This window comes from Pleurodeles waltl, chromosome 3_1 (assembly GCF_031143425.1).
Source record: "Pleurodeles waltl isolate 20211129_DDA chromosome 3_1, aPleWal1.hap1.20221129, whole genome shotgun sequence".
NCBI lineage: Eukaryota > Metazoa > Chordata > Amphibia > Caudata > Salamandridae > Pleurodeles > Pleurodeles waltl.
The window spans coordinates 528,702,756-528,728,619 of record NC_090440.1 but is presented as its reverse complement, the minus strand read 5'-3'; the positions used below and the strand labels follow the sequence as shown (position 1 = coordinate 528,728,619).

The window sequence follows — 25,864 nt, the reverse complement described above, 5'->3', positions numbered from 1 at the left end:
TCCGATCGTCAAACTTCCCTCTTATATACTTTAAACAAACTGGAATTCTAGAAACTCTCCCGCCCATACACTATGTTGTTGTTCAAACGTTGGCCGTACCAGGTCAATGTGGAAAGAGAACATTTAGAGATTGGCCACATCCCAAGGTGCGCTCCCAAGACAGAACTGTTCCCTGCCGTACCATAAACGGTACATCCTTATCTCTCCCTTACTCCTCCATGTTATGTCACTGCCTCGATAAGAAAGAGCGAGAGGAGCTAAAAACATGCTGCATAAGTTGTGCACGGAAAAATACCTGCACCACCAATATCACTGTGGTTGAAGCTCAGCTAAGCACAAAATGGAGTCAGTGGTCAGGATGGAGCTGGGGTAAAATACAGATAGCATTACATGTTGTAAGCTAGAGAATGATTTGACAGAATGAGTTGATATAAATGTATCTGATATCTTGTGTGGTTTAATTTATAAAGGCCAGTTAAGTTCAGATCCCTTATAAGGAGTGTCAACATTAACCCATAGAGGAGCTTCATAATGGAGACGTGGATGAGCGTTCATGATCTTATGTGCTTTTTGCCATGCTAATTGTGAGGAATAAATAATAGGATTAGTGGAGTTCATACATTTCAATCTTTTGATGCAATAAATTGCCAGGTCAAAATCAGATCGAAGGATGAATCGTTACATTGGAACCTATAATGGTGTATTCCTGTGAGTGGGGAAATGTATATAGAATGAGCCAATCGTTCTGCAATCCAGTAAAATTCTAAATGAGAAAGTCATAGACCCCCTTCTCTGATATGAACTGCAATTTGGAACTGCTTATATGAGATGACGTCTGTCACCACCACTTTCGAAATGAGAAATCATGGATGATAGTGATTCAAAGGCAGTTCTCAGAATAGAAAGTGGAATCATTCCAAAAACATAATAAAATTTGGGAGTTGTATTCTTTTTTAGGTTGAGCGCACATGCGCTTTGACCTGTTGTAAGTATTGTGGGATTTTAACCACGCCCACCTCACGCCCATCACTTTCACTCATTCGTGGGCTTGCCTCTCAAAAATATCCCTTGATGTCATTGGTAAATGTTTTACATTTGTCCCGCTTTGGGGCGGTTATGTTACCACCTTGCAGACTGCCCCTGTTACGTGGATTATTGCACGATTGCTGATATACTTCAGTATGGGTGAACTATTTTTTTCTCTGGTCTCTCCCCTTCGTGCTGCATGGTGGCCACGGTGCTCACAGGGCGAACAGGCACAACACAGTGAACTCAATCAGCGGTACTGGACCCCGGGTCACATTGACCACAGTTACCTTCTCAAAAGTAATTTCTTGTGGCTCTCCCCTTAAAACACTTGAAACGGGTGAATGCTTTAAGTAAAACAGAAATCCTTAAAGTGAAAGTGGCTCTCCCGACACAGTGGGAGAGCCGATGCTACAATATTCACTGACTTGGGGAAACTCAAACCATAATGCTTTGGAGGGCATTTCTTTTTCAAAACATTTTTGCCTATAACTCAGCCTGTGGTGGTCCTAGGACAATGGGACCACCACCAAAACGTTCACAACAACGTGCTCTTTCTGAGGTCCTTAAAATAATAACCCCTCCCACCATTCAGTGTCTTTTTAAGCTCTCTCATGGCTGAAACTTTTGTTTTACAGTTGGGAATAGCGTGTGTTTGAAAGAGCTATGTTTATAATATCATTGCTATAGGCCTGGTATCCCTGAATATATGTAATGCACTATGCTCTTTAGGGGCTAAATATATGATTACACTGCATTATGAATTGCCATTGTTTGTGCTGTTATGTCCCCTTGGAGCTAACTATATAGGTAAATGGCTATGTTTCTTTCAAATGCTATTTTCATTGTTGTGTTCTCTAGGACCTGTACTAAGCATTACGTTTTAGGAGCCTTGTTTGTCATATCATTGCAATAGTCCTGCTAACCTTGAAAATGTGTAATGCACTATGCACACTAGAGGCTAAATATAGAGTTACACTGCATTACTTTCTCCCATTCGTTTTTCATGTGGTTATGCTCTCTAAAGGCTGACTGTATGGCCAGGGGGTTTGGGGGCAAATTTATTTTAGGCCATTTCTGCCCCCCTGGGGCCAGCTGATCTAGAGGCCAAAATCCACAGGTAGGCACTTTGCAAAAAACACCTCTGTTTTCTGTGAACAAATGTGATGTGTCCACGTTGTGTTTTGGGCCATTTCCTTTCGTGGGCGCTAGGCCTGCCCACACAAGTGAGGTACCAATTTTATCGGGAGACTTGGGGGAACGCTGGGTGGAAGAAAATTTGTGGCTCCTCTCAGATTCCAGAACTTTCTGTCACCGAAATGAGAGGAAAAAGTGTTTTTTTGGGCACATTTTGAGGTTTGCAAGGATTCTGGGTAACAGAACCTGGTCAGAGCCCCACAAGTCACCCCATCTTGGATTCCCCTAGATGTCTAGTTTTCAAAAATGCGCTGGTTTGCTAGGTTTCCCCAGGTGCCGGCTGAGCTAGAGGCCAAAATCCACAGGTAGGCACTTTGTAAAAAACACCTCTGTTTTCTGTGAAAAAATTTGATGTGTCCACGTTGTGTTTTGGGCCATTTCCTTTTGTGGGCGCCAGGCCTACCCAGACAAGTGAGGTACCATTTTTATCGGGAGACTTAGGGGAACGCTAGGTGGAAGGAAATTTGTGGCTCCTCTCAGATTCCAGAACTTTCTGTCACCGAAATGAGAGGAAAAAGTATTTTTGGGGTCAAATTTTGAGGTTTGCAAAGGATTCTGGGTAACATAACCGGTCAGATCCCCACAAGTCACCCCATCTTGGATTCCCCTAGGTGTCTAGTTTTCACAAATGCGCTGGTTTGCTAGGTTTCCCCAGGTGCCAACTGAGCTAGAGGCCAAAATCCACAGGTAGGCACTTTGCAAAAAACACCTCTGTTTTCTGTGAAAAAATGTGATGTGTCCACATTGTGTTTTGAGCCATTTCCTTTCGTAGGCGCTAGGCCTACCCACACAAGTGAGGTACCATTTTTATCGGGAGACTTGGGGGAACACAGAATAGCAAAGCAAGTGTTATTGCCCCTTGTCTTTCTCTAAATTTTTTCATTCCAAATATAAGGCAGTGTGTAAAAAAGACGTCTATTTGAGAAATGCCCTTTAATTCACATGCTAGTATGAGCACCCCGGAATTCAGAGATGTGCAAATAACCATTGCTTCTCAACACCTTATCTTGTGGCCATTTTGGAAATACAAAGGTTTTCTTGATACCTATTTTTCACTTTTTATATTTCAGCAAATGAATTGCTGTATACCCGGTACAGAAGAAAAACCCTTTGCAGGGTGCAGCTCATTTATTGGCTCTGGGTACCTAGAGTTCTTGATGAACCTACAAGCCCTATATATCCCCACAACCAGAAGAGTCAAGCTGACGTAACGGTATATTGCTTTCAAAAATCTGACATCGCAGGAAAAGTTACAGAGTAAAACGTGGAGAAAAATGGCTGGTTTTTTTCACCTCAATTTCAATATTTTTTTATATCAGCTGTTATTTTCTGTAGGAAACACTTGTAGGATCTACACAAATGACCCATTGCTGAATTCAGAATGGTGTCTACTTTTCAGAAATGTTTAGCTTTCTGGGATCCAGCATTGGTTTCTCACCCATTTTGGTCACTAACTGGAAGGAGGCTGAAAGCACAAAAAATAGTAAAAATGGGGTCCCCGTAAAATATCAAAATTGTATTGAAAAATTGGGTTCTCCAATTCAAGTCTGCCTGTTTCTGAAAGCTGGGAATATGGTGATCTTGCCACCGCAAACCCTTTGTTGGTGCCATTTTCAGGGGGAAAAACACGAGCTGCCTTCTGCAGCCCTTATTTCCCATTTAAAAAAAAAAAAAAAAAGTCACTGTATTTTGGTTAATTTCTTGGTCTCCTTCAGGGGAACCCACAAAGTCTGGGTACCTCTAGAATCCCTAGGATGTTGAAAAAAAAGGACGCAAATTTGGCGTGGGTAGCTTATGTGAACAAAAAGTTATGAGGGCCTAAGCTCGACCGGCCCCAAATAGCCAAAAAAAAAGGCTCAGCACAGGAGGGGGAAAAGGCCTGGCAGCGAAGGGGATAAATGGGTCAATAGTGACATTCCAATCTCCTCCAAACAACACAAGTGTATTTCCAAAAACTGTTAATAATCTGCTAAATTGAGATATAAATTTTAATTTAGTATCTGAATGGGCATATATTGATCCTACTATTAGAAAAGTGCTACGAATTGGGAGCTTGACAAAAATATAACAACCATTATTGTCTTCCTATGTTTGTAATATTTTATAGAGGTGGATAAAAGAATAGCAACTCCACATTTTCTAGACAGTGTGTGTTATCAGAGTTTCTAGAGGTGATTCTTGCATTAATTGCATTACATACCAAATCCTGTTTTAATATTTTGCTTTCTAGTGATGTAAGATTTGTCTCTTACAATAAGGCTATCTCATTTTTGTTAATGAGATGTCAATATCTTCTTCCGTTTATTAAAAATGAGGCAATCCATGCACATTCAGGGAAAGAATTTTCAAAGGTTTTGATGTGATTGGTTGCAGGGGAGAGAGTAAAGAGTTACAAACAATAGATAGTGAGGAGGTTTGAATATATGTAGGATAATATAATGATAATGTAGATATGAAATAATTTTGGAGCAATCAAAATCAATATCGAAGTGATTCAAGAACGGATATGGTGCAGGGCTTATACTATAGTAGAAAGAAAGTATACAACTAGTGGCCAAAAACATAATTGTGACAATAATTGTTCAGACCAATTACTATAAGCTTCAAACATAGTAAACTTTTACAACTTTAAACTGTGTAGAATGTATAGTGCAGCGTGAGAGGGAGGGACAGAAGACCAAACAGCCTAGTAAGTAAACAATACCAACATTAAGAATAAATAAATAAAGACAAACATATATAACATTTAGGAGTACAAGGCAAGCTAATTATAATCAAATCTTATACATAGGAAGTTTTTTGTGGAAAAACTGATAAATTTGTCAAATATAAAAGGCACAAATTATGACAGATGATATATATATATATATATATATTTAAGAAATGATAAGCAAGAAATATGAAGCAAGAAAAAAAGAAATGTCAGGAAAAAAGGAAGAAAGATTAAGGAAGAAAATGGAAGAAAAACATTATGAACTAATTAAATCAATTGATAACATATAAAGAACAGAAAAAGGGATACTAAAAAGGGGATCTTGACTTGTCTCTTTATTGCAAACCCTTCCCAGTCTTTTCCCAGCTGTTCTGGAAGACCAATAATTCTGATGTTATCCCTTTTACTGCGATCTTCCAAGTCAATCGTGTTTAGCTGGAGGTACAATACGACATGGCCGTGTTCAGGTATATTATTAAGTTAGGATTCATCATCAGACAAACAGCCCTCTACTACTTGCATGCGTAAATGAAACTGAGCAACTTCACCTCTAAGGGACTGTACTTCCTGAGTGTTTGCTGACATTGCATCGTTAACTGAAGATATTGAATTTTCGATGTCTAAAAGTTCTTTAAGAATAGTATCCTTTGGTGTTGCAGCGATATCTTGAGAGATTGCCATATTAAGAGTGGGAGCCGTATTAGTTGGGTTGAGGTCAGAGCTTCAATATATGACAGGTGTCTGATGTGCTTAAATTTTGACAAAAGTATATGGCTGGTTTCAGGTAAAAACATAAGTATGTCTCACTTATATATTGAATATAAATCAGAATAATACTTCTATTCTCTCAAGGCCTCATTCCAACACTGCTCATTTTTATAACAACAGACAATTCTGAACAATGTCAATATATCAAGTAGCATCCATAATAAAGGAGAAGCAAAAAAAATGTTTGCGTTAGTCAAAAACAAAAGGCTTCCATTGAGATAGTTAATAATTTCACCAGTTTATTAAACTAGGGACTAAGGTAATCTTCTGATAAGAATTTTTCTCCTCAAAACATTATTCACTCTTCCTTCATGTGGGCAGTTGATGATATATTAAGTATCAGCAAGGTTGGGGGCGTGGTCTCACTGGGCTGCAAAACGGGCGCTCATTAGAGGGCTCTGCCAGCCTACCAACATAAATAATAATTTGCACATCTATGGGCCATCCATTCCAAAATCCTGGCGACACAGGACCCCCGGGTCATCGCAGCTTTGTGGGGGTGGCAGCTGCCAGCTGCCGGGCCAGCCTAGGGTTGGAGGCAGGCTAGCCGGCTGTGGGGCCAGTGAGTGGTGGACCTCGTAGGCCCAGAAGGAACATGCTCAAGAGTTTCTTCGCCTTGTGCCTCCTGCCGGCTTGGGCCCGGACTCTGGCCAGGTGCAATTTGCCTGGTCGTGGCCAGCTAGGAGGTCCGCCCGCGCTGGGTGGCTGGCCGGGGGAGGTGAGCCAAGTGCTGGATATTGCAGTGCTGCCCAGGCACTGGGAGCGCGAGTGGGCGGTGCCCTGAAGGAGATCCTCGAGTAGAGAGATTGGAGGCTCTGGGGACGGCCACTACTTGCGATGTAGACCAGCAGCGACTAGCCTGCGATCAGGTGGGTGAGACCAGTGTGTGCATGGGAGGACCCAGGCCAGCTCGGGTGCCTCATTGTGCGCCCCTCCCCCTGGGGCCCCTTGGGCAGTGCTGCTCCTACCTATAGGTCTAGCTGCCCACAACTCTTGTTCTCCCCTTGGGACTGGCTGAGGCTGCCTCCTGGATGCAGGCAGCTGCTGTCCCTGATGTCCAGGCCACATAGCTGGATGTCGGGCACGTCCTGGGGAATCTGGATGTCATGGGGCGATGGCGGGCTGGTCTAAACTGTGGCTTTCCTCGCCAGGCTCACAGCTGCGCCCCTGCATGTTGGCTGGGACCACATCTGCACAACTGGGCCATGTGGGAACTGGCAGGATGTGGTGGAGTGCCCCTCACCACGCCACCACCTGCTGCTCACCTCTGAGGAAAATGTCATGAGAAGCCTCTGGACGCCACTCTGGGAGCCTGCTCGTGCCCTCTGTTGAGTGGACTGTAACAGGGAGTGGCGGGGCTCCACTGAACATTCACATCGGACCCTAAACCATCGGCTGCGCCTAGCACTGGTGGTTTATTGCCCTGCGGCTCGAACCCGCGGAGCCCCTATTCGTTCCCAGACTACTCTTGCTAAATCATATACTGGATCATGGGGAAGCCAGATGCCAAACAATCAAAAAAACTTACTTGCAATAGCAAGCGCTGTGCCCGTCACATAGACGGGGGTCGTGCTCGGGAGCCATTGTGAATCCCCAGGACGACGAGGACTCGGGAGAACTCGACCTTAAGGAAATACTCTTGGATGTAAAAACAAGTCTAAAGAGCATCAATGGCAAACTGGACCTCCTTACTGCCTGTTTTAATCAGGTCAAGCAGCAGGTAGACACCCATGAGTCCAGACTGGATCATCTGGAATCTTGCATCTCTGGCATTGACAAACAGCAGACTGACCCTCGGGAACAGTTTCTTAGAATGGACAAAATCCTGGACATAATGAAGGCTAAGAATGAAGACCTGGAAGCCAGATCCAGACGGAACCACCTCTGCATTCTGGGTGTACCAGGGTCCACCGCAATCTCGCAAATTGAGAACTTTGCTGAGATGGTGCTTTGTGACCACTTTGGTGGATGCCTGTCCCCAGTCTCCATCGTAGAACGGGCCTCCGGTTGCTTGAACCCAAGCCGCTCCTAGGCGTGCCGGCCATGCCGATAATCGCCAGGCTTCTCAAGTACACGGGCAGGGATGTGATTCTGAGGCTAGCCCGCGAAAAAGGCCTGGTACAACATCACAGTACCACCATCTCATTCTTCCCCGACTCCGTCAAGTGTGCGGGCCACTGCCGTGACTTTATATCCGTAAAAAAAAAAAATGCTGCAGAAGGTGGAAATCCCATACACCTTACTGTAACCCCCCAAGCTCTGGATCTCTGACGACGGCAAGTCACACTTTTTCACAGATGACATTCGGCAATGAAGTTTGCTAAACTCACTACCAAAAAACGCCACTCACTGGGGTAGCTGGGGTCGCAGATTGAGCCTCAATGAGTGACAATAACTGAACCATGTCGGCGGCTGGGGACGCTTTGAGGACCGGCTGACCTGTCGCACCTCCCTTCGCAAATGTTATTAATTGCCCTGTTTCTTACATTATGCTTGCTACAAAAATGGATCATGCTCCAGATCTATGATTCGGCCACCCCGCCACTTGGCTGGGTCGTTGCCTGGTGTTACTTCGCCCCCAGAGCTGTTTCTGACCACTAGTTCTTTCTTGTGGTTATGCGGTCGATAGGGTAAGTTGGAGGGTACATTTCCTTAATCGAGTTTGGGGGTTGGAGTGGGTGAGAGTGGGTTTGGGGACTCACTGATTAGTTAAGGTGTGCATATGGTGGCTTTTGCACTCTCCTTGGATTCACTTGTCTAGGTCTTTCTTTCACATGGCACATATCGTCACTCAAGGTACACACCCGTTATGCGCTTACGGTTCGCATCGCTTTACACGCACCACCGATAAATCCACCCTAAAATGCTTGACTTGAAATGTACCCTGACTTAACGATGGCAGAAAGGCCGTCTAGCCCACTCCTACCTACACAGACATAATATTGATATCTGCTTCCTACAGGAAACTCACCTGTCGGACTCCAAGTCCCCTAGATTACAAGCTGCCAGGTGGGACATCTTTCACTCCTCTACTTACTTAAATTATGCCAGGGCTGTAACTATACTTTTACGCAGGGGAATTGCCTGACAACTATCTCACACGGTGTAGGAGGCTGGCCTGGCTTGTAGTGGGTACCAAGGGGTACTTACACTCTGTACCAGGTCCAGTTATCCCTTATTAGTGTAGAAGAGGTGTTTCTAGCAGCTTAGGCTGATAGAAGGTAGCTATAGCAGAGCAGCTTAGGCTGAACTAGGAGACATGCAAAGCTCCTACTATACCACTGGTGTCATATGCACAATATCATAAGAAAACACAATACACAGATATTCTAAAAATAAAGGTACTTTATTTTTATGACAATATTCCAAAAGTATCTCAGTGAGCACCCTCAGTATGCGGATGCCAAATATACACAAGATATATGTACACAATACCAAAAATATGCAGTAATAGCAAAAAGAAGTAATGCAAGCAGTGTAAAGTTACAATAGATTGCAATAGGAGCACATAGGTATAGGGGCAATACAAACCATATACTCCAAAAGTGGAATGCGAACCACGAATGGACCCCAAACCTATGTGAGCTTGTAGAGGGTCGCTGGGACTGTAAGAAAACAGTGAGGGTTAGAAAAATAGCCCACCCCAAGACCCTGTAAGGTAGGTGTAAAGTGCACCTACAATCCCCAGAGAGCACAGAAGTCGTGATAGGGGGATTCTGCAAGGAAGACCAACACCAGCAATGCAACAACAGTGGATTTCCGGACCTGAGTACCTGTAAGACAAGGGGACCAAGTCCAAGAGTCACAACAGTGTCGAGAGTGGGCAGATGCCCAGGAAATGCCAGCTGAGGGTGCAAGGAAGCTGCCACCGGATGGAAGAAGCTTTGTGTTCTGCAAGAACGAAGAGGACTAGGAACTTCCCCTTTGGAGGATGGATGTCCCACGTCGTGAAGAAGCTTGCAGAGGTGTTCCCATGCACAAAGATCGCAAAAAAGCCTTGCTAGCTGCAAGGGTCGCGGTTAGGGTTTTTGGATGCTGCTGTGGCCTAGGAGGTACCAGGATGTCGCCACTTGGATGAGGAGACAGAGGGGGCGCCCAGCAAGTCAGGGAGCTCTCACAGAAGCAGGCAGCACCCGCAGAAGTACCGGAATAGGCACTTAGAGAAAGTCCCACGACGCCGGAGGACAACTCAGAAGGTTGTGCACTGCAGGTTAGATTGTCGGGGACCCAGGCTTAGCTGTGCACGAAGGAAATCCTGGAAGAGTGCACAGGAGCCGGAGCAGCTGCAAATCACGCGGTACCCAGCAATGCAGTCTAGTGTGGGGAGGCAAGGACTTACCTCCACCAAACTTGGACTGAAGAGTCACTGGACTGTGGTAGTCACTTGGACAGAGTTCCTCAGTTCCAGGGACCACGCTCGTCGTGCTGAGAGGGGATCCAGAGGACCGGTGATGCAGTCTTTTGTTGCCTGCGGTTGCAGGGGGGAGATTCCGTCGACCCACGGGAGATTTCTTCAGAGCTCCTGGTGCAAGAAGGAGGCAGACTACCCCCAGAGCATGCACCACCAGGAAACAGGTGAGAAAGCCGGCAGGATGAAGCTATACAAGGTTGCAGTAGTCGTCTTTGCTACTTTGTTGCGGTTTTGCAGGCGTCCTGAGCAGTCAGCGGTCGATCCTTTGGCAGAAGGTGAAGAGGGAGATGCAGAGGAACTCTGGTGAGCTCTTGCATTTGGTATCTGAAGAATTCCCCAAAGCAGATACCCTAAATAGCCAGAAAAGGAGGTTTGGCTACCTAGGAAGGAGGATAGGCTAGTAAGAAAGGTAAGAGCCTATCAGAGGGATTCTCTGACGTCACCTGCTGGCCCTGGCCACTCAGAGAAGTCCAGTGTGCCAGCACACCTCTGAATCCAAGATGGCAGAGGTCTGGGGCACGCTGGAGGAGCTCTGGGCACCTCCCCTGGGAGGTGCAGGTCAGGGGAGTGGCCACTCCCCTTTCCTTTGTCCAGTTTCGCGCCAGAGTAGGGCTGGGGGATCCCTGAACCGGTGTAGACTGGCTTATGCAGAGATGTGCACCATCTGTGCCCATCAAAGCATTTCCAGAGGCTGGGGGAGGCTACTCCTCCCCAGCCCTGACACCTATTTCCAAAGGGAGAGGGTGTAACACCCTCTCTCTGAGGAAGTCCTTTGTTCTGCCTTTCTGGGCCAAGCCTGGCTGGACCCCAGGAGGGCAGAAACCTGTCTGAGGGGTTGGCAGCAGCTGCAGTGAAACCCCGGGAAAGGCAGTTTGGCAGTACCCGGGTTCTGTGCTAGAGACCCGGGGGATCATGGAATTGTCTCCCCAATGCCAGAATGGCATTGGGGTGACAATTCCATGATCTTAGACATGTTACATGGCCATGTTCGGAGTTACCATTGTGACGCTATACATAGGTAGTGACCTATGTATAGTGCACGTGTGAAATGGTGTCCCCGCACTCACAAAGTCTGGGGAATTTGCCCTGAACAATTTGGGGGCACCTTGGCTAGTGCCAGGGTGCCCACACACTAAGTATCTTTGCACCCAACGTTCACCAGGTGAAGGTTAGACATATAGGTGACTTATAAGTTACTTAAGTGCAGTGTAAAATGGCTGTGAAATAATGTGGGCATTATTTCACTCAGGCTGCAGTGGCAGGCCTGTGTACGAATTGTCAGAGCTCCCTATGGGTGGCAAAATAAATGCTGCAGCCCATAGGGATCTCCTGGAACCCCAACACCCTGGGTACCTCAGTACCATATACTAGGGAATTATAAGGGTGTTCCAGTATGCCAATGTGAATTGGTGAAATTGGTCACTAGCCTGTTAGTGACAATTTGGAAAGCAGAGAGAGCATAACCACTGAGGTTCTGGATAGCAGAGCCTCAGTGAGACAGTTAGTCATCACACAGGGAACACATAAAGGGCACACTTATGAGCACTGGGGCCCTGGCTGGCAGGGTCCCAGTGACACATACACTAAAACAACATATATACAGTGAAATATGGGGGTAACATGCCAAGCAAGATGGTACTTTCCTACACACAGTGCTCGACCCGAGGGGCAGAGGAGCTAGAACGATACCTCGGCATGTGGCTTAGCCACGATATTGCCTCTCCCTGGCAGGCAAACTAAGGTAGAGCCATGTCCTGGCCAGAGGATAGGATACCGCTGTTGACACGATTACCTCTTTCTCGTGCAGGACGCATCACAATTGTGAAGATGCTGAAATTTTTTTCCCGGTTCACCAATATTCCTATACCCCTGACCACCACTTTTTTTAAACGCCTGAAATCCAACCTGATCACCCTGGTTTGGGTAGAGAACTTCATGTTTCCAGGGAACTCCTCACCCTGCCACTGGCTCATGGGATTGGGAGCACTGGATATGGCCCTATACGTATCCTGCACACAAGCTCAATATCTGCACTTCTGGGTACACCCCACTCCATTTCAACCACACACAGCCATTGAGGCGGGAAGAGCACCATGCTCTTTGTCAACGGCGCTATATCTTCTGTACAAGGCACCCCGGGCAGACACTGACACAGTCGCAAGCGTATGCTGGGCATGGGATGGCCTTAGGAGGAGGGCGGGTTTAGTGTATGAGCCATCTATTCCCCTGTCCAACAACCCAATGATACCCCCTCGCCAAGACCTGGGTGCCAGAGCACGTGCACATAAATACAAAATAACCAGCTTCTCAGACTTTATCCTGACAACTGATTTCTCACTACGTTGCCAGAAGCAGATAGGGCGTGCCCCTCCCCGCTAGATACATTTTTGTATTACCGATTGCACGCCTCGTGCCATGCCCTACATCCCACTTTCCCATCCGCACCAACACCTCTGGCGACGCTAGAACATATCCTTACGTTCCCATCTCCTAGACGCTTAATCAGGTGACTCTACATCTCCACACAAGCATCTGCTCCCACTATCATGCCCAGGGCTCTAGCAAAATGGGACGAGAACCTATCTATAATTCACTGAAGCTTAATGGCTTTACTGCTGTAGTCAACTGGAATGTAATTCCCTCAACTAGTCTCTGTCTCATTCTTTTCAAAATCCTCTACAGCCTCTACCGACATCCCTTACAACTATTTGAAATGGGGTTGGTTCCTGATGCAGATTGTATTCTATGCAAGTGTGCATGGGCCTCCTGCCTAAATTTGGCGTGGCATTGTCCATGGATAATGTCCTTCTGGGAGGAGGTCTTTCGGACATTACAGGCTTTAACGGGGAACCCCTCCACACTTGATGCCTCTGGTGGCACTGTTGGGTTACATATAGGAGTTACCTGAAAACAGCCGGCACTTAACTAGCCAAATAGAGGGTGACCTTACACTGGGGAAGGCGCCCACTCCCCACAGTTACAGCCTGGCTACACGATGTCGCACACTGCCAGGAGCAACTGTCTGCATACTGAGATTTAATGCCACCATGTTCCCAACCTAGAGACATATGGGAACCTCAACAATCCTATCTCAACACTAGAACTTTGTTCGTTGCCCACCCACGACACAGCTGCTGACAATCCTTTGACATTGGGTGGGAGCCCAGTTGGCCCAGATAACTCACTAGGAACCCACGCACCAGCTCTGCAAGTGGTTGCACAAATTTATCCACTTGGGCAGTCCCCTCCACTCATCCACCCCCATTGCTCATCGCTATCCACATCAGCCAAGACTAACCTGTAAACTTGCTGCTGCCATTCTTCACGCATTGGGCATGGCTTTGTATTACATTCAATATATTGCACTCAAAGATGTACCTATCTAAATTTACCATGTGACAACATTCCTCTCTGTCCATCCAAATGAATGTGCCCTTTCCCATGTTCTTATTAAACTTATAAATAAATATTTTAAAAAACAATTATAAGCAAGGTTCATGTATGGTTGTAACTCAGAATGGCATTTGTTGAAAATGTTTTGTCTGAAGTTCTTTCAGGTAAGTGAAATCAGTATCTTGGTTCCTTGAAAATGAAAAATTTGGAAGGAGTTCCCAGGGGGATCCATTTAGCGTGAAATAAGAGCCATAAAAGAGATACGATCCCTTATGTGTGAGTTGCGTGCCTAAAAATTATTAAAAGGAGCGTTCAGGTTCAGTTAAATAAAGTCAATGAGGAACAGCTCTGATGGGCCCGTGACAATGACCAGGGAAACACGCGTTGAAGTGGTTGCACGCCATACCTGAAGGAGCAAATGTTGAAGAGCATTGAAAGACTCGGATGCCTCTCTTTGCCAGATACAGCGAAAGCGACTCTCTCAAGAGCGTGCTTTGTTCTGCCTCAGCACGGGCTCCACAGTTAGAAAAATCAAGATTCTAGATGAAATGATGCATGCTGAGTGAAATTAAAGCAATCCATACATGTGGTTGTACTCCGATCAGTATATTTCACATTTTAAAGTGGCTAGGTGTGGTTTTCTGGTTCTTGTTCCCTTCCACAGAGTCTCAAGGAGGAGCCACTAGTACTCTTGGCAGCAAGCTCCGCCCCCTGTCTGGAAGGCTTAATAAACAGGATAACGTATTGGCAAATTCTGCTTTGGCAATACAGCATCTATATTTTGCAGTCCACTATTACAGACCACAAGAAATGGAGATGAATAGATGGGGCCAGTATGAATATATTTATACTCTTATAATCTCATATTAATATCAACATTTTCGACAATTTGAAAGTGTTAAGCATTCTACAGGAACAAACCAACTGAAACTGGCAGAGAGGAGACGACGATAAAAATACAAAGTAATCTGGAAAATTTACGATATACCACTACTCCACCAGTGCACCCAAGACCATAGCAAGGAGTCCAATAAGGTTCTGAATTCTGCCCTCTTCCAGGTAACCCTGAAGTTAAATGCCACAATAGGTTTCTGAAGCTTGGACGCCGACGCCAACTTTTCCTGAACCTCCAGGAGACTCACAAAAAGACACTGAAAGCTGCACAAACTTTAAAAACCCACTGAAAACCCCAATCACCCGATCACCGTGATGGTTGCAGACAAAACGTGTATGCTTGACTTAAAACAGAGCAACTGCTTTGCGGCTCCACCTACAAAATGGGTAGGAAGAAGGTTTGAAAAGACATTTGTACATTGGATACTCCTTGGAGAAGCTATCATTTGAAGAACAAATCATGTTAGTAGTTAATTAGTCTGCTGAAGGTCTGAAGACGTTCACTAATTGGGTCACTTGAAGCATTCAGCTCGAACGCACCTAGCAGTGCCCCATTTACCTTTTCGGGCTGCAGCTTCTTTTCTTAGTTTTCGGAGCTTTTCCAAGGCACGCAGCACAGAGATCATCCTTTTAGTGTCTCCTTGTTTTTTCAGTACTTCAGATAGAACACTGTCTGCAGCGGCTTTTACTTCTCGTTCCTGCAGGAAGAAATAATCCAGTATTGGGCACAGTCAACGTTGAATAAAGCATACGTTTGCACTGTTTCAGAAGACACACTCTAAGCTAACACCAAACGATATTTGGTTAGCGGATGTCACATTCATGGAATTTAGAGGCAGCCTTCTGGAATATCATGCTACTTCAGAGGAATGCAATAGCATACAATAAGCTTTTTTTTTTCTTTAATCAAAATGATCTTAGTAAAAACATCAGTTGTTTGCTTAAGAGACTGGCCTTTTTCTGCTTCCATGTAATGATCATGAGGTCACCTGGAAGTATAAGTGCTCACCTCTCACGGCCAAGAGATCTCTATTCCCATCCCGTGTGTCACTGGCATTTCCACTTCTCATATACATATTGTCAGTGATGATATCTATTGGCCATCTATGTTCTGGAGGTATCTGTCCTCTGTAGAAAGTCTTTGATGCTTTCTTTTGGCTGTTGGTGATCTTTAGCCTTCTTTTTCTCCACCTAATCTCGTTGAAGATAGCCATTTGTGTACTGTGCAATTGAAGCTCTTTGCTTCCCTCAAATCTAAATAGGCACGTTTGTTGACCATTGAAGAAAATGCAGCTTTTGAGATTATATATCACTAAGAAAAGAAATTCTTTCTAAGGCCCTGATTCCGAGTTTGTTGGAATCCAGGTGCTTTTTAACCACACCAGATAAACAATGGTACGCTTGAGTAGATTATTTGTTGGATGTGATAAGTAGTACCTATTATGATTTTCGAGGAAGTTACAAGAGGATTTTGGTTCTTAGTGTACCCAAATCTGCATGGTAACTGTTAAATTCCTCCAGGTTTGACCTGAAAATTAACAAAGAGTGACTTACATAACAAACCTTGTAATTACCCTGTGTATTACATACCACCCAATTCGTACTTCAGACCGTAGGAAAACACTGGCCCAGTGGTAATCAGGGCCATTGAATTAAAATGTGAAAACACTTTCAGGTGAAATAGATCAGTTAGCTAGCAGTTCATAGTTGTGAATCATCCCTTGAGCTGTCCTAATCACGTGTTAAATTTCTTATATAATCCTTTCCTTTCTTCATATAGTTCTTTTAATGATAGAGGTGTTTTCTTAATTTCAGGGTCCTATTTTCCCCTGTAGTGCTTTCTAAGGATTTCCATCTCCATGCTATTAGAGATCTAGACACTAATGAAGCAAAATAAAAGTTACTTCCATTTTATCTCCTATTAACGGTTCCCATTGTCTGCTTAACATTGCATTGCAGGGGTGTGGATCTACTATACATCCTGCGTTATTCCCCAGTCAATTAAAATTGTATCACTGCCTAATTGTGTTATAGTCCCATACCGTGTTTCCAAGTACTAATTTCAGTGAGGAACCTTGTGCATGCAATGGTTTTGTCTGAGAAAATATATCAATTAATTCTGGCGTAAAGCACAAATGGTAAGTGGTGAAGTACTGGATGTGGTGGAGGTTAGAGCTATGTGACAAATGAATTTGCCCGTTATTAAACCTCCATTCATCTTCAAAGAACCAATACCATAACACTGATTTCCAAGCAGCTTTCAATTTAGAATGATTTTGTGATTCCTGTTCTAAAGATTTCCTATAAACTCTTGTAATATATCCTTTGCTGGGCAAACAGCAGAGCACCATCTTCTAAAAAGATTTTTTTTTAAAGAAAGCCCAACCCCTCACTCGCGATTCAGAAAAGTAATTTCTCAGCTTCCAATATTTATAGAAACTGCCTGGGCATGGAAGATCAATTTTTTGGTCAGATTTCTTGGAATTACATGATTTCACCTTTGCTGAAACAGGGGATTAAATTCCCACAGGCCCTCTCAACTCCCTCTGACATGTTCAAAAATCTTATTGGAGCCCAGGGTTTCAAAGTGGCAGACATTTGTTCTAACTGTCTCGGTCCTTCCTATGCACAACTATCCATAGCTGAGATCTCCAAGAGTGTGAACGTAATAATTTTTGATTTTGTAGGGCTGGAGAACGTATACAAGAAGCTTTGCAATCCTTATTTCTCTGTAATTGCATATAGGGAAATATTTCTGAATCAAGTGCTCATCTGCAGAAAAACAATACAATGTAATACACGGAAACCATCACCCCTTCTCCAATGGAAAGCAGTGTTTTTTTCTGCCTATCATAGGCTTCGTATAGCCTCGTATAAATTATGTGATTATACGATTGATTTTTTTTAATGTTGCGTCTAAATAGCATGGGAGATTCTGAAAAAGAAATGGACATTGAGGTAATGTCAACATTTTTATTTTATTAATCTGTCTAACACCTGACCGGGGGTCAGATTATTTCTACAATTTGGATAAGAACCTACTGTAATTAAAGCGATATAGGTCACTCCCCGATAAGACGTATTCCGAGGTACTCAATCACTCTTGTCCACCTCTGTTAAGTCAAAGTAGCACCAATTTGTGACAAGAAGCCAGGCTTGATTCTCAAGTCCTAATTAATTTAACATGTTGCTGTGTGTAACTTTTGCAAAGTTGCCACTTTGTTGCCTTTAATCTCCTGTGCCGCTTTCTGCCCTCCTGGGGGGGAATATGCTGATGACTCCCAGTGAAGGAGACAATAGAAGCCTGAACTGGAGAGAGGTGTAACTTCCCTCCTGCAGGAAGCCACACGGGTGTTGGTTCAAAAGGCGAACTTCAAAGGACAATTTACCTTTAAAGTGAAAATGGCTGGCAGAGGGGCTGCTCCACTGGTTAGGTATCTAGGGCCTGAGAAGGAGAAACCAGGTGCCAAACCATTTTTTCAGGGGTGTGTAGCACCCTTGGTAGCCACACCTTGGGGAGGTTGGGCTAGGAAGTTCTGCACGCCGAGACAGGGGACTTGCCATGTTGGAAGTGTGCAGAATAGGCATCCTGGGTTAGCTAGATGCCACACACAGGAAGTGGTCACTGGGAGGAAGAGAGACTGGTAAGTGCATTGGCTACCAACCACATTCTACCCTGATGTCATTTTCGCAGCATAAAAAGGCACCCCTGGCACAAAAATCTTAACTTGGCTGAAAGGAGGACTGCTCTGCTACACAAAAGATCTGGCGAAGAGAGGCTGCACTGGCATGGACTGCACCTGCTGAACCTGGTAATTACCAAAGGAGAAGGGACTGTGCCTGCTGTGTCCTGCTCATGGAGATTTGTTTTGAGGGCCCAGTCTAAGCAAGAGATTCTAAGGGTCAAGTGGCTCACCTCCTATTCACAGCACAGGGTCACAACAGCTGAAGAAGCTCTCCGAGGCAAGTTGGTAGCCCATAATTTTCCCAGCGCCGCTATGCAGCACCAGAAACCTGTACCTAAAGATCAAAGCTGCACCCAAGTCTGCTGGGCCTGGGTGAGTTGTTGGAATACAGCTTGGTTGCCCAGAAAACTAGTTTCGCCCAGAGAGGGAGCCAGCTGTGACCACGATACCTGGCAACTGGACTTCTGCCAGGATGGAGAGGACTTCAAGGTACGTCAACCACATGGTCAGAACGACCTCAACCCCTCCATGGACCAAGGAGTAGCTGCAGGAAGACCCCTGTAGACTGCATCGCATCCACATCATTTTTTTGCATCTTCAGCATCCTGTAACCCTTGCATCAAGACCACTCCATTAGCTGGAGTGCTCTAGGGCACTTAACAGGAGGCCTGAGATTTTGAGGGTCACCGTCAAGTGTTGCAGTTCCTGTCGGGGGTGGGGGGGGTGTTAAGCACCTCCACGCAGAACAGGCTTTGTTTATGACCCCAGAGAGCACAAAGGCTCCCACCCCATGGTGGTCAGAAACTTGTCTGTTAGTGGCAGCCTGGCACAGACTGGTCAGTCCAGCACTAAAGGGTTAGGTAAAATACAGGGGGAATCTCTAAGATGCCCTTTGTGCGCATTTTACAATAAATCCACCACTGGCATCAGTGTGGGTTTATTGTGCTGAGAAGTTTTCATACCAAACTTCCCAGTCTTCAGTGAAGCCATCATGGAGCTTTGGAGTTCAGAATGACAAACTCCCAACCCATATACTCAATACGGCCATGTTGCACTTACAATGTCTAGGAATGGACAACAGACACAGTAGGGACATATTGCTCATGCAGCTACGTTCTCACCTGTTGTACACTACACCCTGACTTACAGTTATAAGGCCTGCTAGAGGGGTTACTTACCTATGTAACATTCAGTGGTTTGGGGTCGACTTTACCTTTTTGTCCCCACCAGCACACACAATCTGCAATGGCCCTTAGGGTGGCTTAATACATGCAGCAGACCTTGGGGACCCTCCCTGGTCACGGAGCCCTTGGTACCACTGGCACCTTTTACAAGGGACTTAGCTGTGTGCCGGAGGGTGTGCCAATTGCAAAAACAATGGTACAGTGTAGGGAATGAACACTGGTGCTGGGGCAAGGTTGGCAGGATCCCAGCACACCCTCAGTCAAGTTAGAATCAATATCAGACAAACGTGTGTGTGGTGGGGGAGGAACCATGCCAAAAGGGGCACTTTCCTACACCTTAGTTATATGCCGGTTCACTGGAATTATGTGGCAGGAAAATATCAAATTGTGAGGCAGGGTTGACCAATTTATGTGGCAAGAAAAGTCCAGTTATGAATTTACAATGCCACTAGCTCTAATTCAAGCAAATGCGAGACTGATTGCATTGCAAATGCCTGTTTGTTGTGGTGTCTAAAAATACATAAAAATACAGTCTATTTGGATACATTGGTGTTGGGTATTTTGGGTGTCTCAGTCATTTCTTCAAGCGCTTTGGAACTGTTTAAATGCATTACCCGTGTTCCTTTGTGTACACCTTGCTGCTCATAGCCACCGCTACCCAGGTTTGAGCTAGAGCGTTTGACAAATGAAACCTACTGGTCCTAAAGGGGTTGGTAAGTGTATTACATAATGGGGATGCACAACCACATCATATAATTGACCCATTTCCTAACACCTGTGCTGTGCCCTCTCCTCCTCTGCTCCCTCAGGTACGCGTAAGACTTTGTGCCTCAGGCAGGGCCTTTCCTGCCCTGGCCAAGTAAGTAAACAGCAGGAAGAAATGCTGACTCCCCACCCTTGTAATCTGTAAGCAATATTCTGCTTGTATAGGAATTCCATTTTAAAATGAAAGGACGATTTTTAGGAATCCCAGAATGCTCCTCGATTATAAGCATGTACATGCAAAAGAATGGAGGCAAAATTGGTGACTGTTTCAAAACAATATGTACCCAAATAATAGCAGTCATTTGGAAAAAAAGACAGTTTACATGCAGTTCTTTTTGTTGGAGCCCTCATCTAATAAAAAGTGCCTGAAGAATACTAAGTCTATGATCTTCAACTGGTGCAGATTTATGACTAAAGAATTTACATCAGGTTACAAAAGTAGGCCTGGACACTACACTTCTAGTAGACTCATGACAATTCTATTTTTCCAGTTAAAATATGCAGAGCAAATGCAAATTCCCTTGTTATAAAACGTTTTCCTCCATAGGGAAATATTTTCCCACATACAGAAACTTCTTCCCCGAGACTCTACATTTTAAAGGTGGGGCACTCCCCAATCTGGAAAATTTTGATGCCTTTCCTTGCCAAGAGTGCACTTTAAACATTTACAAGAGTGGGAAAGACTGGAAAGGAGTTGGTGAAATAGGTAAGTTTGTGGGTGTCCAAAAACACACAGGGCATGCCAGTCCTCGAACTACTACTTCCAGTACGTGTGTATGTTTGCTTTCACCAAAATCTACATGCCAGTAAATTCACTCAGGAGTTCAAACCCAACTTTTGCACAGGTAAACCTAACTTCTACGAGTTAACAGGTTTGAGAATCAGGACGATAGCAATTGATTTGGGCAAAACCTTACGGAGTTCATCTAGTTGTAAAACACAAACTGGTTATTGATTTATGGCAAAGAAAAGAAGCAAGGCACAGTGAGATTAAATGATTTGCTCAACAATTACACAATGAGGTCATGTGGGGAAGGTGAAACTGTGAGCAGTCTTGCTGACCCTCAGCAGCCTAGGCAATGGGTGTGAGTAAATAGACTATTTACATAAATGTTTGGGGAAATTGACCTACTGTGAAAATAAAACTGGCCTAAATGGAGTCTGTTCAATGGCGGACCCCGTCAAAATTAAAAGATTATGACATATCTAGAACTCTGGTGTAGTTAGAATCCGGTAGAAATGTTGCATAAGCTATATACAGAAGGCTGCTAAAACTCAAACTGTTACATATCAGCTATGAAATAATCAAAGAGGTATATTCTCAGAGTTCAGATATAATGAGAAGGCAGCCAGGGTTTGTCACCTCACTTCACGGCACCAGTGGATTTTTATAAAAGGCAGATTTCAGAAGTATCTTGTCCCATTTGCAAATAGCTATTTTAAAATAAGAGCGGCTGTAGGAAAGTACCATCTTGCCTGGCATGTTACCCCCATTTTTCACTGTATATATGTTGTTTTAGTTGTATGTGTCACAGGGACCCTGCCAGCCAGGGCCACAGTGCTCATAAGTGTGCCTGAATGTGTTACCTGTGTTATGACTAACTGTCTCACTGAGGCTCTGCTAACCAGAACCTAAGTGGTTATGCTCTCTCATTTCTTTCAAATTGTCACTAACAGGCTAGTGACCAATTTTACCAATTTACATTGGCTTACTGGAACACCCTTATAATTCCCTAGTATATGGTACTGAGGTACCCAGGGTATTGGGGTTCCAGGAGATCCCTATGGGCTGCAGCATTTCTTTTGCCACCCATAGGGAGCTCTGACAATTCTTACACAGGCCTGCCACTGCAGCCTAAGTGAAATAACGTCCACGTTATTTCACAGCCATTTTACACTGCACTTAAGTAACTTATAAGTCACCTATATGTCTAACCTTTACCTGGTAAAGGTTAGGTGCAAAGTTACTTAGTGTGAGGGCACCCTGGCACTAGCCAAGGTGCCCCCACATTGTTCAGGTCCAATTCCCCGGACTTTGAGAGTGCGGAGACACCATTACACACGTGCACTACATATAGGTCACTACCTATATGTAGCTTCATAATGGTAACTCCGAATATGGCCATGTAACATGTCTATGATCATGGAATTGCCCCCTCTATGCCACCCTGGCATAGTTGGCATAATCCTATGATCCCAGTGGTCTGTAGCACAGACCCTGGTACTGCCAAACTGCCTTTCCCGGGGTTTCACTGCAGCTGCTGCTGCTGCCAACCCCTCAGACAGGTTTCTTCCCTCCTGGGGCCCAGCCAGGCTTGGCCCAGGATGGCAGAACAAAGGACTTCCTCTGAAAGAGGGTGTTACACCCTCTCCCTTTGGAAAATGGTGTGAAGGCAGGGGAGGAGTAGCCTCCCCCAGCCTCTGGAAATGCTTTCATGGGCACACATGGTGCCCATTTCTGCATAAGCCAGTCTACACCGGTTCAGGGACCCCTTAGCCCTGCTCTGGCGCGAAACTGGACAAAGGAAAGGGGAGTGACCACTCCCCTGACCTGCACCTCCCCTGGGAGGTGCCCAGAGCTCCTCCAGTGTGCTCCAGACCTCTGCCATCTTGGAAACAGAGGTGCTGCTGGCACACTGGACTGCTCTGAGTGGCCAGTGCCACCAGGTGACGTCAGAGACTCCTTCTGACAGGCTCCTTCAGGTGTTGCTAGCCTATCCTCTCTCCTAGGTAGCCAAACCCTCTTTTCTGGCTATTTAGGGTCTCTGTCTCTGGGGATTCCTTAGATAACGAATGCAAGAGCTCATCCGAGCTCCTCTGCATCTCTCTCTTCACCTTCTGCCAAGGAATGAACTGCTGACCGCGCTGGAAGCCTGCAAAACTGCAACAAAGTAGCAAAGACAACTACTGCAACTCTGTAACGGTGATCCTGCCACCTTCTCGACTGTTTTCCTGGTGGTGCATGCTGTGGGGGTAGTCTGCCTCCTCTCTGCACTAGAAGCTCCGAAGAAATCTCCCGTGGGTCGACCGAATCGTCCCCCTGCAACCGCAGGCACCAAAGAACTGCATCACCGGTACCCTGGGTCTCCTCTCAGCAGGACGAGCGAGGTCCCTTGAATCCAGCAACTCTGTCCAAGTGACTCCCACAGTCCAGTGACTCTTCAGTCCAAGTTTGGTGGAGGTAAGTCCTTGCCTCCCCACGCCAGACTGCATTGCTGGGAACCGCGACTTTTGCATCTACTCCGGCCTCCGTGCACTTCCGGCGGAAATCCTTTGTGCACAGTCCAGCCTGGGTCCACGGCACTCTAACCTGCATTGCACGACCTCCTAAGTTGTCCTCCGGCGGCGTGGGACTCCTTTGTGCAACTTCGGGTGAGCACCGTTTCACTCCACTTCGTAGTGCCTGTTCTGGCACTTCTGCGGGTGCTGCCTGCTTCTGAGAGGGCTCCTTGTCTTGCTCGACGCCCCCTCTGTCCCCAGACGCAATTGGCGACATCCTGGTCCCTCCTGGGCCACAGCAGCATCCAAAAACCCTAACCGCACGATTTGCAGCTAGCAAGGCTTGTTGGCGGTCTTTCTTCAGGAAAACACTTCTGCACGACTCTCCACGGCGTGGGGGATCCATCCTCCAAAGGGGAAGTCTCTAGCCCTTGTCGTTCCTGCAGAACCTTCAGCTTCTACTGTTCAGTAGCAGCTTCTTTGCACCCACAGCTGGCATTTCCTGGGCATCTGCCCATCTCCGACTTGCTTGTGACTTTTGGACTTGGTCCCCTTGTTCCACAGGTACCCTCGACTGGAAATCCATCGTTGTTGCATTGCTGGTTTGTGTCTTTCCTGTAGAATTCCCCTATCACAACTTCTATGTCCCTTGGGGAACTTTAGTGCACTTTGCACTCACTTTTCAGGGTCTTGGGGTGGGCTATTTTTCTAACCCTTACTATTTTCTAATAGTCCCAGCGACCCTCTACAAGGTCACATAGGTTTGGGGTCCATTCGTGGTTCGCATTCCACTTTTGGAGTATATGGTTTGTGTTGCCCCATCCCTATGTGTCCCCATTGCATCCTATTGTAACTATACATTGTTTGCACTGTTTTCTAATACTATTACTGCATATTTTGGTATTGTGTACATATATCTTGTGTATATTTGCTATCCTCATACTGAGGGTACACTGAGATACTTTGGCATATTGTCATAAAAATAAAGTACCTTTATTTTTAGTATATCTGTGTATTGTGTTTTCTTACGATATTGTGCATATGACACTTGTGGTACTGTAGGAGCTTCACTCGTCTCCTAGTTCAGCCTAAGCTGCTCTGCTAAGCTACCATTATCTATCAGCCTATGCTGCTAGACACCCTATACACTAATAAGGGATAACTGGGCCTGGTGCAAGGTGCAAGTACCCCTTGGTACTCACTACAAGCCAGTCCAGCCTCCTACATTGGTTGTGCAGTGGTGGGATAAGTGCTTTGAGACTACTTACCACTTTTGTCAGTGTACTTTTCATAAGAGAAAAATATACAAAACAAGTTCAGTGTATGTACACCTAACCAAAAAGTTTTGCATTTCTTTTCTCACCTCTTTTCTAAAGTGCTGAAAAGTACCTCTAAACTTTCTAAAAAGTTCTTAAAAAGTTTTAAAAGTTTTTTTCTGTCTTTCTAAAAGTTCTGAAAACTTTTTTCTCTTTTTCTATCACTTAAACTCTTTCTAAAAATGTCTGGCACAGGCCAAAATGTTGATCTGTCCAAACTTGCATATGATCACCTTAGCTGGAAAGGAGCAAGGAGTCTCTGTGTAGAAAGAGGTTTGAGTGTAGGGAAGAATCCTTGTTTAGAATTATTGCTTAACATGCTTAGAGAACAAGATAAGGACAGAAGGGCCCCATCTGTTGAAAAAGTAGCTAATGGTTCCCAATCTGATCCAGGGACTCCCCTAGGAAAAGATTCAGGAAAGAAACTTCCTAGCCTGCCCAATACTAGACAGCCTAGCATAGTTGGTACTGAGGTTGAGTCACACCATACAGATAGTGTTGTCTCACATCATAGCAAGAGTATTCCTTCTCACCACAGTAGAAGTGATGTTTCTGTTAACCAAGCTGTTAGGGTGTCTTCTGTAAGGGACAGGTCTCCTTCTGTCCATTCTCATCATACTTCTGTTTCTAGACATGTCCCTCCCACCCACCCTGATGACAGATTGTTAGAAAGGGAGCTCAATAGATTGAGAGTGGAACAAACCAGACTTAAGCTCAAGAAGCAACAGCTGGATTTGGATAGACAGTCTTTAGAAGTAGAGAAGGAAAGACAGAAACTGGGTTTAGAAACCCATGGTGGCAGCAGCAGTATTCCCAATAGTCATCCTGCAAAAGAGCATGATTCTAGGAATCTGCACAAGATAGTTCCCCCTTATAAGGAGGGGGATGACATTAACAAGTGGTTTGCTGCACTTGAGAGGGCCTGTGTTGTACAGGATGTCCCTCAAAGGGAGTGGGCTGCTATCCTATGGCTATCATTTAGTGGAAAAGGTAGGGATAGGCTCCTTACTGTGAAAGAAAGTGAAGCCAATGATTTCAAAATTCTTAAGAATGCACTCCTGGATGGTTATGGCTTAACCACTGAACAATACAGGATAAAGTTCAGAGAGACCAAAAAGGAGTCTTCACAAGACTGGGTTGATTTCATTGACCATTCAGTGAAGGCCTTGGAGGGGTGGTTACATGACAGTAAAGTTACTGATTATGACAGCCTGTATAACCTGATCCTGAGAGAGCATATTCTTAATAATTGTGTGTCTGATTTGTTGCACCAGTACTTGGTGGACTGTGAT

General features: G+C 45.2%; 1 protein-coding gene across 1 annotated transcript in view; it reads right to left on the bottom strand.

Moving 5' to 3' along the window:
- Positions 1-25,864, bottom strand: part of PDCD7 (programmed cell death 7) — a 109,553-nt gene that overhangs the window by 69,542 nt on the left and 14,147 nt on the right. Inside the window, exon 2 of the mRNA XM_069222820.1 lies at positions 14,962-15,100. Coding sequence (XP_069078921.1) covers positions 14,962-15,100 — 139 coding nt within the window. The remainder of the gene's footprint in view (positions 1-14,961; positions 15,101-25,864) is intronic.